The sequence below is a fragment of the Phoenix dactylifera genome, chromosome 4 (genome assembly GCF_009389715.1).
Source record: "Phoenix dactylifera cultivar Barhee BC4 chromosome 4, palm_55x_up_171113_PBpolish2nd_filt_p, whole genome shotgun sequence".
Taxonomy (NCBI): Eukaryota; Viridiplantae; Streptophyta; class Magnoliopsida; order Arecales; family Arecaceae; genus Phoenix; species Phoenix dactylifera.
This window is the reverse complement of record NC_052395.1, coordinates 23,231,928-23,247,981: the sequence shown is the minus strand read 5'-3', so window position 1 is coordinate 23,247,981 and position 16,054 is coordinate 23,231,928. Positions and strand designations below refer to the sequence as shown.

The window sequence follows — 16,054 nt, the reverse complement described above, 5'->3', positions numbered from 1 at the left end:
GCAGGAGCTTCCAGGACTATAAATAATGAGGGGTAGAACCCGGTCGCCACCACTTTTCCTCTTCCCAGGGAGGGTGACAGAGAACAACACTTGTGTCCCTCGTCTTTGTCTATGGAATGGGGTCGGCTCTCTGGCTAGCGGGCGCGCCCCCTCTAACACCACCCTTTCCTCTCCTCAAGGACCCGGGTGTCATATCTTGCCGCCCCCAACCCCTTCCCCTCCCGACCCCCACCCCAACTCCCAACCTCCAAAGGAGGAGGCAAGACCCTTAAGTACCTCAAAAAATACGATGGTGGTCACATTGGGCCATCGTAGGGAGCGATTGATCCAGTTCGCAATCCTTACCATTGCCGGCCCGATCTACTACATGGTAATCTTCTTGACTGCATCGATACTCTGGTTCTGCTGCCCCGCAATCTTCTTCACTAGCTTTTCTTGTAGGTGGGAGCACGCGTGGCTGCTCATCAGGTGTATCTTATCACTATGTTGAGTGCGCCAAGAACCTCAAGACCGAGGGGGGGCACGCCGCCAATGGTAGTGGTTACTGGCAGCGCTTCGGCAGAGAAATAGCAGATAAAAATAAGGTGACAAATTACACATGAATTGCTATCTTATTACTATCTTATTACAGCCTTATTACTGTCTTATTACTATCTTATTACTATCTTGTTCAACTTTTTTCCACGAGGAAATGACCCCTGGACGTGGGTCATGACAAAGTACACCCTTTATCCCAATAAGAACGATAAAAATAAGGTGAGAGGAGGAGTTCATGCATGACTTTTATAAATAGAACGTTGCCACTTGAATTAGTTTATGATGTACATTATAACAGCTCTTTTAATGGTTGATGCTGCCTTTTTCGTTTGGTTCCGATTGAGTGCAGAAGGGCCTCTGCGCAAACCAAGAGGAGGGAAGCTCAAGGCAGAAGACCGGTCTGACCACATTGCTAGTTATACAGATTTCTATCGATGTCTTGCCGTGGATGTCCTCCATTTATGTCACTTATATTGTTCTGATAATTAAGGTTAGAAAGCTTGATTGAAGTGGACATATAAATTATATTAACAAGATAATTAACTCCATATAAGGAAATCTATCTAAAAACAACAAGAATTACAGAAAATAGCACGCTAGTAGACATAGGACACTTTCAATTCAGATCACATTACCCGATATTCTACATGCAACTGCATCTCAAGTAAAGTATAATGACCGGTCGATCCAACCGGACCGGATAAGGTTTGATCAGCTAAGAGGGGAGGGCTGGCCCTCCTCCAACATCGAATCAGGGGCACTTGATCCGTCCTAGAGTTATGTTCTAGGAGGCATGCGGTCATGTCAAAAGTTCGGCTCGAAAGATTGGTTTGGAATGCGACAGAAATGATAACAGTCCGAGTTTCAGTTTACATTAAATTAAATTATTTCCTACTAGTTCCACAGGGGAAGAAGGTTGATCCAATCTCTTTGTAAATCTTCATCTTAATGACAAAAAGTGATATCAAGTAATTAGGTCACGTGGACGGAGTATCTCCCATCTTAGAACCGGACTAGGGACAAGTTTAGATCCAGGTGCTGCCCATCCAAGGATTTTGTCGTGTCCAGATACTAGCAGCCAAGATTTCAGTGCCTGTTGAACCTACAAGTTGTTCTCAAGCGTAATTGAACTCGTACTCCACGCAGCAGTCACCTTGTTTGAATCATGCGCTTAGGCTCAAGTCCTGTATAGGTAGCAATATTCAACAAGTTCCATTCCCTTTATACTTCGAAAACAATTCACAAATAATATATAACCAAAACAGATTCAATTCAACCAGAACATTGACACTGCCAAAAAGCAGCATGTTCTAGATGCACCACTTCCATTTGTTGTATTTTTCTTCTTCTTTTTCTTCTTCTTTTTCTCCTACTTTTTTTCAATTCAAATTTTAAATTTTAATAACTGCTGTAATTTTTTTTTTATTTTGCTCGTCTAATTATTTTTGTACATATTATAAAGAAACTCCACCCAATCAAATGGGATTTTAGCTATTGTATTATATCCCTTCGAGCAGATACGGATCCCATGCTTTAGCTTTGGATCAAGTCGTGACATCATATTTTGTATCTATATTGTATTATTCTAAAAAAAAACATATTGATGTCTCTAATGCTGCACCCGTACTATTACTGTTGCACCTCTTTCTACGGAAAAAAAAAGTCAACACACAAAAAAAAGCACATTAAAAGCCGCGTGGGTCCAAGCTCATTTATGCGGAAGAGTCTTCTCTAAAGGTGACGTCATTTTTTCGCTCAATATCCCATACCTATCATCCCGTGGAGTACGAATAGCCATCGCCCGATTGACCCCTCCTCTCTCAAGGGGAAAAAGGCAGGAAAAGACAAATTAGTATAATTACAAACCGTGGAGACGTGCTCTAAAAAACTTAGGAAGAGGAGAAAATTATTTATCACAAGAACAATTGAACAGGAAGCATGGAAATCCATAGGAAATCAGCAAAGGCTACTTGCGATGGGAAAACGTAAAAAATATTCTCGAGTAATTGCTGCAGGAAATCCAAGCCGGGAGCAACAACTACACATATTTATCATAGCAAAAGGAACAAGCGCACACCATGCTAAGGAGCTTGATAGATGCAGCCCATATGCTTATCTAGACACGTAGAAGGACAAAAAGAAGGAAAGGCAAAAAGTACATAAATTGTTCCAAAAGATACAACGAAAGATATAACAATCGCCTCCAGGCTTGTAATCTGATAGAGCTCAAACAACTTCGTAATGGGTGGTCCCTCGGCCTTAGCCTTCTCTTGTGTTACGCAGCACGCATACAGCAATCTGTGCTTATGGGAAGAAGGAAAAAAAAATCAGCACTAACCTGCGGCATAAGTAGTTGAGCTTCTTGAGTTCAGTTCAAGCGGTATGACACTGTCTCATGTATCGCAGCATAATAAATACATTGTTCCCAAAAACTAAACAAAATAAAAATGAAAATATAGAATATAGAACATAGAAAAATAAAAATGGAACCAGAGCAGTTACCATGTTGTTGTTGTTGCTCTTGTTGGAACGAAGGGTGTACTCAGTCATGACCCAAGTTGTTGAGACCTCTTCTCCAGGAGCTTCCAGTCGGCGAAATCTGAAATCCTGCTTGTACCCCACAATCTCGCTACTCTCGTAGATGGTCTTTTGTCCATCGGTAGATTTCCAGCGGCCCCTCCCGTCGACGGTGCGCCGATCTCGAGTCGGTCGACCCCGCACCAGCCTGTAGAAGCACTGTGTGTAGTAGTACAGTCTCCCCAAACTGCGAACGTCTACAGGAGCCAAATCGACCAAGAGTTAGGCGTTTGCGAATCAAATGAATATTGGGGTGAATGCTGGCTCTGTATGGAATTTACCTGGGGGATGCTCCACCTGAAAATATCTAAGGTCCCCGTTCATAATGAATCCACCATCAAGAGGCTGGCAAAACACGGCATGATAGCAGAGGTAGAACAGTATCTCTTGATCACTAGGCTGGAAGCGAGCACCAAGGGGAAGGCCCTCCATCTTTGCTTTCCTGCAGGAGCTTCAGGTTCTTTTTATGGATGGAAGGGGAGGAGGGGGAGCGTAGGCTTTATAAGAGCTTATCTGTGGTAGCAAGGGCTGTCCCCTTCCTTGGTGACGAACTCGCAATCTTTGCATCAAAAACATATATAACAAAACAAGGGCCTCCCCGTTCCTTGTTGAAGGGTAGCGAGGAGGAGTAGGCATTCCAATCTCCTCAAGGAAAGCGATCGAATGAGGATGACTAGATTGGATGAGGGGTTGTCATTTGAAATCTCCTTCCCACGTTCATCCAGAGCACCAAACTGCAGCCCTTCTCCTTGGGGAAGAGGGGACTTGGCCTCAACTGTGACGAAAGGATCAAAGAGGTGACTCTCACTGAGGAGTGGGGAAGGCAAGGTCGGATATTCTGGGATGACATACTGCTTCATCGATGATTTGTTTTTTTTTTTTTTTTTTTTGCTACAGATCTATGATTTGTTTAACGGGACCTGGTTGAGTTGGTGAGGAATGCATCTCAAGTTCCCAACCCGATGCCCATCCCCCATATATAATAACTATATATCTTGAAACGAGGAGGGCTCCACGTATGTTGACCCCGGGCATCACCCCTTCCCCTCATCCAGTCATCCCAGGGAGGGAGAGCGACTGGGAACAACGCTCGTTTCCCTCTTCTCATACAAAATCCATCCTCTTTGTCTAAGGAATGGGGTCGCCTCTCTGGCTAGCGAGCGCGCCCCCTCTAACACCACCCTTCCCCCTCCTCAAGGACCCGGGTGTCATCTCTTGCCGCCCCCAACCCCTCCCCCTCCCCACCCCCAACCCAACTCCCCAACTCCAAAGGAGGAGGCAAGACCCTTAATCCAACTCATCACTGATGACCACTTCTAGCTACTGCTCTCCTCCTCGATAAACAGAGACTGTCAAAGGAAATGCCTGCCCTGTCTCTAGCGACCCTCATTCCATCTCCCCGGGGAGAGCAAAGCTCCTTCCTCACCGGATTTCCCTCTCCCCAGGGAGAGACAATCCCATAGGCTTCTATTAATATGGATCAAACCCAAGCCATGTCCATCACGATCCGTCCGTCAAGCATTGCAGGGATAGGCAAAGAAGCAGAGGATGTCCTTCGACGATCAAGAGCTTCTAAAGTACCTCAAAGAATACGATGGTGGTCACATTAGGCCGTCGTGGGGAGCAATTGATCCAGTTCGCAATCCTTACCATTTCGGCCCCGATCTACTGCATGGTAATCTTCTTGACTACATCGATACTCTGTTTCTGCTGCCCCGCAATCTTCTTCACTAGCTTTTCTTGCAGCTGGGAGCACGCGTCGCAGCTCAGGTGTATCTTATTACTACGTTGAGTGCGCCGAGAACCCCAGGACCGACGAGCGAAAAGTCGAAGATCATAGTGGCTGCTGGCGGCGCGTCGGCGTAGAAACACCGTATAGACATGGGAGTAATGCTGTTATGTACAAGCAGATGTTCAAATTTATTCCACGAGATAAAGGCCCCAGGACTTGGGTCATGATTGAGTACACCCTTCATCCCAATAAGAGTGGCAAAAATAAGGTAGTAGAACGTTACCACATGAATTAGTTTATGATGCACATCCTAACAGCTCTTTTAATGGTTGATGCTGCCTTGTCGTCTGGTTCCAATTGAGTGCAGAAGGCCATCTGCGCAATCCAAGAAGAGGGAAGCTCCAGGCAGTAGACTGGTCTGACCACATTGCCAGTTATAAAGCTTTCTATCGATATCTTGCCGTGGATGTCCTCCATTTATGTTACTTACGTTGTTCTTCTTTAACATGTCATGCAAAACTTTGGGGTTCGATCGTTGGATCCGGTCCAAGATGTGGTTTAAGTTTATCCTTTTTCTTTTGTCTATGGTTGTGTATGCCCTTGGACTTCGTAATAATTAATATGTTTGCGGTTCTATCTTCTTTCATGCGGCAGCTATTGTGGTTGTATACTTAATTACAACGATTTTTGTCTATTTACCAGGCGTATCAGTTTGGGCTGGGTCGAGTAAGGCCCAAATCAAGCAGAGTTATAATAATAAATTGGTATTGACACGGAGCACGTTAGTCCAATAAAAAGTTCTACGAATTGAAGGGGAGGAGGAATACTAGAGCTAGAACTGTGTCTGGAGCAAAGGGGCGGCAAGACTCTCCCAAGTCCTAGTTGGTGGGGAGAGAGACATGAGGACCTCGCTTGCTCCTCCTAGTGGTCAGGGAATCATGGGGTGCAGGGAACACGACCACCTCTTTAGAATAAGGGAGATCAAGGAAAACACCAAAGATACAGTCCTCCTCCTTGGGAAAAGATTTGGTTTGGTCTGTTAGCTTAATTCCTCCCACAAGAGATCTTTGAATTTGAGATGAGGATAACTGATTACAAGGCATAAAGAGAACCGAGTCGGGATTGGCAACAGGTCGGGTTGGGTAAACTAGATGGTGCGCGTCGGATTTGCTATGTTATATAACTCAAAGTATTGGACAATAGCGAAGTACATAAAAATAAATTAAATATGGTAGAAACAAGCATGTTAAGATGGATATGTAGTAAAATTGGAAATAATAAAATAAAAACGAATATTAGTTGAGTTGTATGAGTTGCACAATGAAGGATAATGTGACGGTAAAGTGACTGAGATGGTATTGCCATAAATAACAAACATTTGAGGAGGCTTTAAATGAGAATATTTGGCAAAAAGGATCTATACAACTAACCCAAAATAATTGGAAAAAGGCTACATAGTTTTGGCTATGGTTCAAGTTCAGGTGGATTTCTCCAAACACTAATGATTACAATTCTTAAAAACTTATTCTAAAGAAACGAAGTCCATGTTTGCATGGGTACTGGCACTGAGATTAATTCTAACTTAAGAGAAAAACTGTTGCCTGAAACTTGGTAAAGATGTTGGGTTTGAGCTTTGATACAATTACTTAAACAAAATATAAAATAATTACTACAAGAAAACCTTATAGTGTCTGTTTAGGATAGCATTTTTTGACCCAACTAGTTCATCTGAATTGATCCGATCTGGATCCGACTTGCCCATGATGTACGAGTTAGGTAGGGCTAGCCAATCTCATTCAAGTCAAGCCTCCTCCTTAGATATTTGATAGTTATGTCTATATGAATCATTTGACTTCATTTGACCTAGAACTAAAAGCAGAGATAAGCTACCATATACATAGTCTAAAAATTATATAAAAAAATGTTGGTTAGTGATGTTGTTTCAGGCATTCCATACTTGCTGGTGGGTCAATAGGATCTAGCTTGGGTCATGCTCTATACCCTTTGATATGCAAGGTCAACCCTAACCATACTTGATTTGACATGCTGATTACCACTTTTATCTCTATAAGGTAGATTTGAGCTAGTTTGGTGTTTGAAATGCTAGCTCAAGATCAGTATATATTTAACTCTTCATCGAATGTAAATTTTTCATACAAAACGTGGCTCGCTTCTCGTTAGAATATTTATTCTAGAAAAATAAATACTAAGTATATAATAACTAAAAAAATAATTTTTACATATTTAATTAACCAAAAGGTGACACATTTTAGGATAATTTATATTTTATTGATCATTTATATTTACAAAAAAATTATATAAAATACCTATTATATTTTTAATAAAAAAATTATTTTATCTCATTCTATCTCAAAACTCATGGATATTTTTTTTTAAAAAAAACTCAACTATCTGTAGAGCTGCAAATGGGTCCGGTCGACCCGCGTAAGACCCGACCCGACCTGCGTAAGATCCGACCCGATGCGAATTTTAGGACCCGTGGGGCTGGGTCGGGTCCTAAATTTGGACCCGTTCTATTTTTCGGGTCGGGTTAGGTCCGCTCAATTTTGACTTGGATCCAGACCCAACTTGATCCATTTTTTTTTGGGTTACCCTAGTTTGCATATTTTTCTTAACATCTAATCATGATCAAAATTGTAGGCATGGATCTGACCCAACCCGACCCGAATGATCCGTCAGGTCAAAATTTGTAGGTATGGACCTAATCCGACCTGACTCGATTTTCAACCGTGTCGGGTTTGAGTCCAAAATTAGGACCCGAACAAGAAATCAGATTCAATCGGAGTCACTCAAGACACGATCCGACCCGACCCATTTACAGCCCTAACTATCTGTCCATCAAAAAATAACCTTTCATATTTTATATAATTTTTTATATAACTATAAATTTTTTATTTTTTTAAAAAAATTATTTTACTAGTTTTTATTATATTATATTATTTTATTTTTTTCCAAAGAAACCTTCCTCCTCTTTCCCGCGAACGAGTCCCAGAAAATGCACCTCGCACCGACGTAAGCCCATCAGACAAAACTGGCGTTGTATTTAACAAGTAACATAAAAAAATACTCTCACATGGGAAGTACTTGGGCCCAGGCCTGGATCATTAAATAAATGTAGTTCTAAGTGGGTTAGACGGGCCAACACGCTACCCGTTGGCTCTACCTCTTGGCGACCGAGCCCCCCGCATGCTCGCCTCCTCCGCCGTCGCGTCCCTTCCGCCCCTCGTCTCCGAAGAGAGTCCGTCCTCCTCCCGACCCTAGTGGAATTTACCGGTAATTCTCGGAAGTTGATCGAGGGATCGGAGATGGGTTCTCCCGAGAACACCAACTGGGTCTTCGATTGCCCTCTGATCGACGACATGTCCGTCGCCAGCGGCGATTTCCCGGCGCCCGGGACCGGATTCTACTGGAATTCCCAGGGAATCAACAGTTCCTCCAATTCCAGGTATGCCAGATTGCGTTCTTGATGGCTTCTTGATGCCGCCGATTAGATTCCTCTTCTTTTAGGGATTCTTGGATCGAGCTCTGGTCTTCTTTATAAACCAAAAATTCAACATTTTTCGTTGGTGATTATCCTTTATTTCATGGGATCTGGGGTTTTTTAATCCCAAATTGTTGTTTTCGATGCATAACGTTTACCGTATTACTTTCTACTAGCGGCCGGAGATTCTTTATAATTAGGGTTTTTTGTAATTGTAGATGTGACTCCAAGTTCTTGTGCTATCTTTGGTTCTCATGATTCTTGGAAAATGATATATCCAGTAACATTGGGTTTCTTGAGCATAAACGAATGTATGTATCACAATGAGATCTTCTCTAGTTTAAATTGATACAGGATCATGAGAGGATTGTTCCAAGTGGCTGTGTTTGAAGTTCAGATTGGCAATTCATTAACGGTTTTTCAGTTATTTTTGTCTGCGTTGCTTATGTAATTTGCCATACTTTATATGTTCTAATTATGCTGTTATAGCCGCTTTGCATTCTATCAATGGGCCATCCTGCATATAATTTATCTTGGTATTTCAACCTGGTAGAGAGCATAGTCCCATGAAACAATATCAATATATTGATGATACCTTGGACTTTTGTGGGTAGCGATGAATGTCCTTTTGCATTATTTTTTAAATGAATTATTGGTCAAGCTTAATTTAGAAGATTTCATAATTGGTCTCATGATGGATGATTTTTATGTTTTAATAGAAAGACGACATGGAACATGTCCTTTTGGTTTTCCTTTAGGTATTGCCAAGCTGACCTCTGATTGGATCACTTTGGTGTATGGATTAACTGGAGGTTGGCTAAGTATTAGAGAAATTTTCTTTCCTTTTCTTCTTTTTTTTAAATTATTTTCTTTCCCTTTTTTGGCTGTGGCTAGTATTCTTACGAAGTTTGCCGTGTATAGTTGCCTAATATGTATATCCATGTTCGATATTGTTTTGTTAGTAACTAAGAAGCAGGCAAGGATTTATGTTGAATTTGCACAGGTGGGGGGATCTTGAAATAAAAGTGGGTATTGTTGACAGACTTGTGTAGGGAGAAGAGGTCATATTGCTTCATATTAGGATGTTAAGACACTCGAGCTTGCTCTTTCAGAAAACTGCAGGTCGTTCATAACCTTTTTTGTTTGACGAGGTTTACAGATGATGGAGGGATGTGATATTACAATTTGCAAATGGAGCTTGGGTAGTCAACTTATTTAATTTATATCCAGCATTTAAAGATTTGAGCTGGAGATGAGACTTATAGTAACTAATGACTTTTGTGTTAGGGTTTGAGGGTACCATCTAGTGTTGAAAGTTAAGATGGATCTGGAAAACTTTTGCTTAAGTTTCTCTCTTTTCCTTGTTAGTTGTTACATACTTTTTCCCATTTTCTAATAAAAAGAGGCCTTGATTTGAGAATCTGAATCAAGAGGTGATAGTAGAGTTTTGAATTATGTCTTGCGATAACATGTTTGAGTTGGTAGATTGGTGTCCTTGGTCTATTTGGTTGCTACAAGTTGGAGGCAGTGCTTATGGTTGGATGGTTTCTGCAGCTTAACATAGTTTGCTTGTACAACCCTTTTAAAGCATAGAGATCGAACATAGACTGAAGAGTGGGTATTAGGATCTGAATTAGGATTTGGAGAATAGCATAGGTGCTAGATTGATGTGTGCTGTGGGAAGTACCATCATTGAGTGCATTGTCCCTGATACCTTTGCTGTTATCCTAGCTGAAAGTCTTCCTTGATCTAACAATCTGCTAGCTCAAAAAAATAAATTGAATATTTTCCCTTGGAAGGTATCCTAAAGTCAATATCAGTTCTTGCATCTGTTGGTCTTTGAGACTAGAGACTCTGGGTAACTAATTTCTGAATTCCTGCGTGTTTTTTATTGCATAGTAACTTGGGCTATTTGACAATATTGCAATGGACATATACGTAAGCAAAAAAAGTTGGATTAGAACCCTAGGGTCTCTTGGAATACCCTAGTAAGATTTTCTATAGGGAAAATGTTGGATATCATAAAATATTCATAAATCCTTGTATTAACAGTAGCTCTTCTGTTATGAGTTCATCTATGTTGTCATTGTCGCTCATTTTGCTATGATCACATTTTCGTATTATCCGAGCTTCAAGTGTTACATGTTTTTCTCCTTATCAAATAAAACTGCACTTTTCATTTTGGAAATGTTGTGTCTTATTTGAAGATATTGTTTTTCCTATGCTGAATTTCATACATTTAGTATGTTTTTCTTTGTTACCATATTTTCATTTTAGTGTTCTTAGGATCATCATATTTCTGTGACATGTGACTTTTTTTGGTTGGTCAGTGTGGAAATTAGTGGCTCCTTTGTAGATTCTGCTGGCATCAAAGAGTCAGACTCCAAGAAACGGTTTGATTTATGCACTATGAGCTCATAATGTCGACTTCAAATGTTTTTAAGCTATTTGTTTGTTTGGTCTGAAGCTGCTAAGCATTTCTGAGTTACAGTGTTAGGTCAGAATCTTCCTGTCAACCTGGCTCCAAAGCCTGCAGGGAAAAAATGAGACGAGATAAGTTGAATAATAAGTATATATTCTGCCCTATACATATCTTATGATGTGTTTTGGATGTTTGATTTTTTCTTCAAAATTCGTTTTATTGCGAGCTTTCTTAACTTTGGCTTGATGTTAAGGTTCTTGGAGTTGGGATCCATTTTGGAGCCAGGAAAACCACCGAAGATGGACAAAGCGGCTATCTTAAGCGATGCTGTCCGCATGGTGACTCAATTACGCAGTGAAGCACAAAAGCTGAAAGATTCAAATGAGGATCTCCAGGAGAAGATCAAAGAATTGAAGGTCCATTTTAATTTATCTTTCATCTACTTCCGTATATCTATGATCAATGTGTTTGAACTATAAATATTTTGAGAAAACTAGTTGGATATTTTTTTTTGTGTTACAAATATATTCACGTCCATTATACTGCATGAACCTAAAGTCTTTGATTGTATTATATAGTCTTTTACTCTGCATGCATTTCATACCATGATATTTGGCTCCTGCATGTGATTTCTTTATTATTATATGTAGCTAGATAGGCTGTGACGAGATAGTACATGCTTAAGATTGATGGTATCTGAGCTTGGGATTTAAATTGTGTCATGCACTTTGAATACCTGTCTCTGAGATTGGTTTATCCTTTTTCAATGTCTGCATTTATTTGAATGATCATGTAATTCATTATTCTTTATTATTTTGCCATTGACAAGGATAATATTATTGACCGACTGTTGAATTTTGTGATCAAGGTGAAGTGATTTTGTTGAAGCGTTTTGACATTAGATGGTATTGCAAGAGTTTATATGTTGTCTTGAAGGCTATTTAATGTCCTGTGCTGCACTTGCCCTCATCTTTAAGACTAGACATGATCAATTTTTCTCATTTTAACTAGTTTTAGTGATCAAAGGATGATTTTTTTTACTACTGTTCATAATCAGATGACATAGGAGTTAAATTGGGGCACCTTTGTTTTGGTTGAATCTCACGTTCATATCTGTTCAGTTTTTGATCTCAATATCAAGATAGATGGAATGTAATTAATTGTTTGTATTGACTGTGCTCTTTGTGACAATCTGTTTCGTTATCATTGCCCAGATTTTTACTTACTTAGTTCCCCCTTATATTTTTAATGAAGTTTTTCAACATTTAAGTGTTAGTTTTAATTCTACAACAAAAGTGTGAGTTTAAGCCTATGGAGTTGTTGGAGAGTAAACGAGATCTAGAACTTAACGTAGATTTCTTTGTGCAAAACTAGTAAGGATTGACATTAAAAAAGTTTTAGAACAAGGAAGTTTTGGTTTGAAAATGCTGTAGATTGGACCAAAAGGATAAAGTATTGGAGAACTGATTAAAATCTTGCAGGCGCAAACAAAATTTAAGAGGATCCCAATTACTCGAGAGACTTGTTGCATGGGTTATGAAAGAAGAGAGGAAGACCTGAGATAAATTCGATAGATGTTATGAAAAAGGATTTGATAAAGCTTGTATTAGCGTTTGAGATGATATGGGGATTTGCAGCAAAGATTCAGGGGAGGCCATGTTAACTTGTAGGACTTGGATTTTTAGTGGAGGTTGTTTAAGAGGAAATAGGAAAAGACCCCAGAGAAACTTGATCAGATTTTGTGGATGGAAGAAGCTTGTATTTGACAGAGGTTGTATGACATGATAATAATGAACGATAATCAGATTATATAGGCATTCAAAACAGATGTTGAAGGCTTGTTTATTGTTGTGCCCAGTCTTTTGTAGTATATTTCAGCCGGCAAGCCTTATCTATCAATAAGTTTGTACTTGTGTATGTCTGTATTCATGTATGCATATCACTTAATTTTGGGTCTAGCAGAGTCATACTATTGATTGGAGAGTCAAATTGGTGCCCTTAAATGAAGCAGTTAGAATTTTAGCTAAAAACTATCATTGGATACCAAGGTATAGTTTTGATGACTTTTGGTATCTTATTTTTCAGTGAGATTATTTTAAACGTCCAAACGGTAGTACATTTGTAATGTTGTCTTGCCGTTATACTTGTTGTCCCTAAACCCGATGTAATTTTCCATAGGGTTTTGAATAGGATGGTCACGTGTCTAGCAGGCAATGGAACCAAAAGAATTTTGGCTTGGGATCTTCAGCTTCAGTAGTTTTAGAATTGATGAAGGGTGCCATGGATATAGTGGAACTGCCAGCAAAAGGTGAATGTTCACTATGAGGATTGTAACAACTCAGAACGTCATCCAAAAAGGCTAACCGGAAGGTACTTTTTGGATTCCTTGGGCCAAAAAAAGATGCTGCTGCGAACATCTGCATGGAGTGCAACCACGCTTGCATGCGGTCTACTGACTGTCAGCACGTTATGCGATCAAGATCAGATGGTTGATAGTAAGGAAAGTCTGTCAATTACAATAGACACATGGAGGACCAGGAAAAAGTTTCAGGAAAATGTTTGAATGGTTGCACAGGTTCACTTATCAGGCTTATAAGAGCTGCCGGTGGAAGGTGTTGGAGAGGGGGGGAGAGAGAGAGAGAGAGAGAGAGAGGTGGCCCTTCAAAAAAAGAATAATGAAGCCAAGACTAACTTTAGACTCGCAATGAACCCGATAAATGTGAAGAATAATGAAGACCAAAGATATTTAAGAAGAGTCAACCAAATGTATCAAGAATATAAAAATAAAATAATTCTGATTAAAGGAAAAGGGGAACCTGATACTAACTTGAGATTCACAAAATTTGAAGAATCAGATATAACAACTCAATTAAAAGACCTAAAATACCATGACTAAACCCAGATTAAATACATTGAATTGTCAAAAATAAGCAAGTAATTTAAGACGGGATTGAATGCAAACATGAAGACAGCATGCCCTGAAACTAAACCATGTAAAATAATGTAAAGAAAATGGAGTGATAAAAGTGGGAACCCAAGTATAAATTAAAATTCAGAGAATCTAACCCATATAATGAAGTAATCAGCAAATGAACTTAACAACAATCAAATATTTGGAGAAAAATAAAATTAAAAATAAAAGAAACGAGAAAAGGAAAGAATATTGAAAGCAACACATACAAAGCTTCATGCATCTAGAACAATAAATCTGGCCCTGAGGAAACCCACAGATGCAATATATAGAGATAGAGACAGTTCAAACCATGGAAGGGATACACTTATGCGCATCTAGGCTTCATCGATTCATCCCGAACTGCCTGATTTGAGGCATATCGAATTGAATCCTGGTTCGGGGTTTTCAAATTGGTCCCAGGGTAAAAACTGCGACGAACCGCCTGGTTTTTGAGCATTTTGGTTAGTCATGGGGATGAACTGAGCCGAACCAGTTCCTATCATTTATAATTTCTCTTGCAACCGTACCGCCCTTTGTTGCCTCATTTAGTCACGCCTGATGCTGCGCCAACCCGTGCTCCACTTGGTAGTACCCCCATCCCCACCTCCTGTCCCCCCACCTGCTACATCTTCGATTGAGCTTGTGGAGCTTCCATGATGCCTCCAACATTGCCGCCGGCATCCCTTTGTTTCCGCAAGTGACACTGCCAAACATGGCTAGGAAAGGCCAGGGGGTCAGCATAGACGTAATGGCAGTATTGATGCCTGACCGACATGGTGTCATTGCATGCTGTGTTTCAGTATGGTATGTACTAGTCGTGTACTGACCTGGTACTTGATTAGCATGAGACATGGTGCCGGTTCTGCGACCGTCGTGTGCAGCAATGGCTTTGCAAAAGATTAAGATATCATCTTGTGTCCTTTGGAAAATAATAACTTTAGATTATAAAATCTGAGACTAATTTATAGCATACTTGACCATTGGGTGTAAAATTGGGTGCTCTCTTTGTTTTGCTGGGTATGAATTTGGTTTACATGAGATGATCATGGAGATAAAGATTTTTGCAATTGACTTAATTTTTTGAATTTGTTTTGGTTGAAATTGATGACTGTATTTAGTAGTTCTGTTATTATGTTATAAACTTATAAATTATGGAACATGGCTTTAGGTTTTGAAAGGTTACGGTTGGTTAATTTATTGCTATCTGATTGCTTCCATGCTTAGTTGTGGTATAATTGTATTTGGGAGGTTTATCAAGAAATCCCCTTATCCATGCTTTGTTGTTAGTCACCAATTCAACAAGAGTGTAGATAATAATTTAATGATCAATATCATTACCTCCGATAACTGATAGCATCATTAGTTTGCAATCCATGAGTGTGCATCCGTGCAATGTTAACAATAAATTGTAGAATGTGTGAATGATCGAATAATTAATGATTATTTTGATTGCTGGAGAATAATCCAGAATTTGTTTTTGGCCAATGAAGAAATCCTGGATAATATTGAGACGAACAAAATAATTTAGACATATTTGTTGCTGTAGCTTAAAGCTAAGGCTAAACTGGTATTTAATCTTATTATACTGCAGGCTGAGAAGAATGAGCTTCGTGATGAGAAACAGAGGCTGAAGGCAGAGAAAGAGAACCTAGAGCAGCAAATAAAGATCCTAAATGCTCGAGCAAGCTATGTAGCACACCCTCCTGTAATTCCAGCAGCTTTTGCTGCACAAGGGCAAACAGCAGCGCACAAACTGATGATGCCTGTCATTGGCTACCCTGGATTCCCTATGTGGCAATTCATGCCGCCTGCGGATGTTGATACCTCACAGGATGCTGAATCATGTCCCCCAGTTGCTTAAGATCATTGATTACTACTTTGATCAACTAATTTCTCCATCAACTGCTTTACTTTGGCTTGTGTAAGACGGTGTTGTTTCATTTCCATTTTAGGCTTAGCTTCTCAGTAGTATAACCATGAATTGATGTTTTAAGTAAATTGGGACTGTCCAGTGGAATAACTGTAAATTATAATAAAAAAATCTAGCTTCCCATTAGTATCAAATGGAACCATGCAGATTCTCACACCTACGGCAAGATGTGTGAATATTGGAGAATATGGACTGGTTTTGATTCAGTACAGAAAATTATCTCCTATTTTTTTATGAGTATCATCAATCGGACCAGTGTTCTTAGTGTATCTATATAAATGAAATATGCCTCAAAAGGAATGATTCAGCAATGTGGCGTTGAAATTGTTCATCAATTTTCAATTGGCTTGAAAGCCTGAAATCAGTTCTGCTCGTTGCACCTGCCTGTACGGTTGATCAGT

General features: G+C 39.8%; 2 protein-coding genes across 2 annotated transcripts; both read left to right on the top strand.

Annotated features, from left to right (window-relative positions):
• Positions 1–4,662: 4,662 nt before the first annotated feature.
• On the top strand, positions 4,663–5,474 carry LOC113462917. Its single transcript, XM_026805750.2, has 3 exons — positions 4,663–4,789; positions 4,861–5,114; positions 5,214–5,474. Exons 1-3 carry the CDS (start codon positions 4,663–4,665, stop codon positions 5,256–5,258), a joined length of 426 nt encoding a protein of 141 aa, XP_026661551.2. The 3' UTR covers positions 5,259–5,474.
• A 2,472-nt stretch (positions 5,475–7,946) lies between these two features.
• On the top strand, positions 7,947–15,809 carry LOC103709966 (transcription factor ILR3). Its single transcript, XM_008795517.4, has 5 exons — positions 7,947–8,312; positions 10,679–10,741; positions 10,840–10,917; positions 11,024–11,186; positions 15,315–15,809. Exons 1-5 carry the CDS (start codon positions 8,173–8,175, stop codon positions 15,582–15,584), a joined length of 714 nt encoding a protein of 237 aa, XP_008793739.1. The 5' UTR covers positions 7,947–8,172; the 3' UTR covers positions 15,585–15,809.
• Positions 15,810–16,054: the final 245 nt, after the last annotated feature.

Bases quoted from the DNA above. Each gene is read 5' to 3' on its own strand.
- LOC113462917 (XM_026805750.2), top strand. From the start codon at position 4,663: ATGTCCTTCGACGATCAAGAGCTTCTAAAGTACCTCAAAGAATACGAT. The intron at 4,790-4,860 runs GTAATCTTCTTG...CTTTTCTTGCAG, and splicing joins CGGCCCCGATCTACTGCATG to CTGGGAGCACGCGTCGCAGC. The intron at 5,115-5,213 runs GTAGTAGAACGT...AATTGAGTGCAG, and splicing joins ATAAGAGTGGCAAAAATAAG to AAGGCCATCTGCGCAATCCA.
- LOC103709966 (XM_008795517.4), top strand. From the start codon at position 8,173: ATGGGTTCTCCCGAGAACACCAACTGGGTCTTCGATTGCCCTCTGATC. The intron at 10,918-11,023 runs GTATATATTCTG...CTTGATGTTAAG, and splicing joins CGAGATAAGTTGAATAATAA to GTTCTTGGAGTTGGGATCCA. The intron at 11,187-15,314 runs GTCCATTTTAAT...ATTATACTGCAG, and splicing joins AGAAGATCAAAGAATTGAAG to GCTGAGAAGAATGAGCTTCG.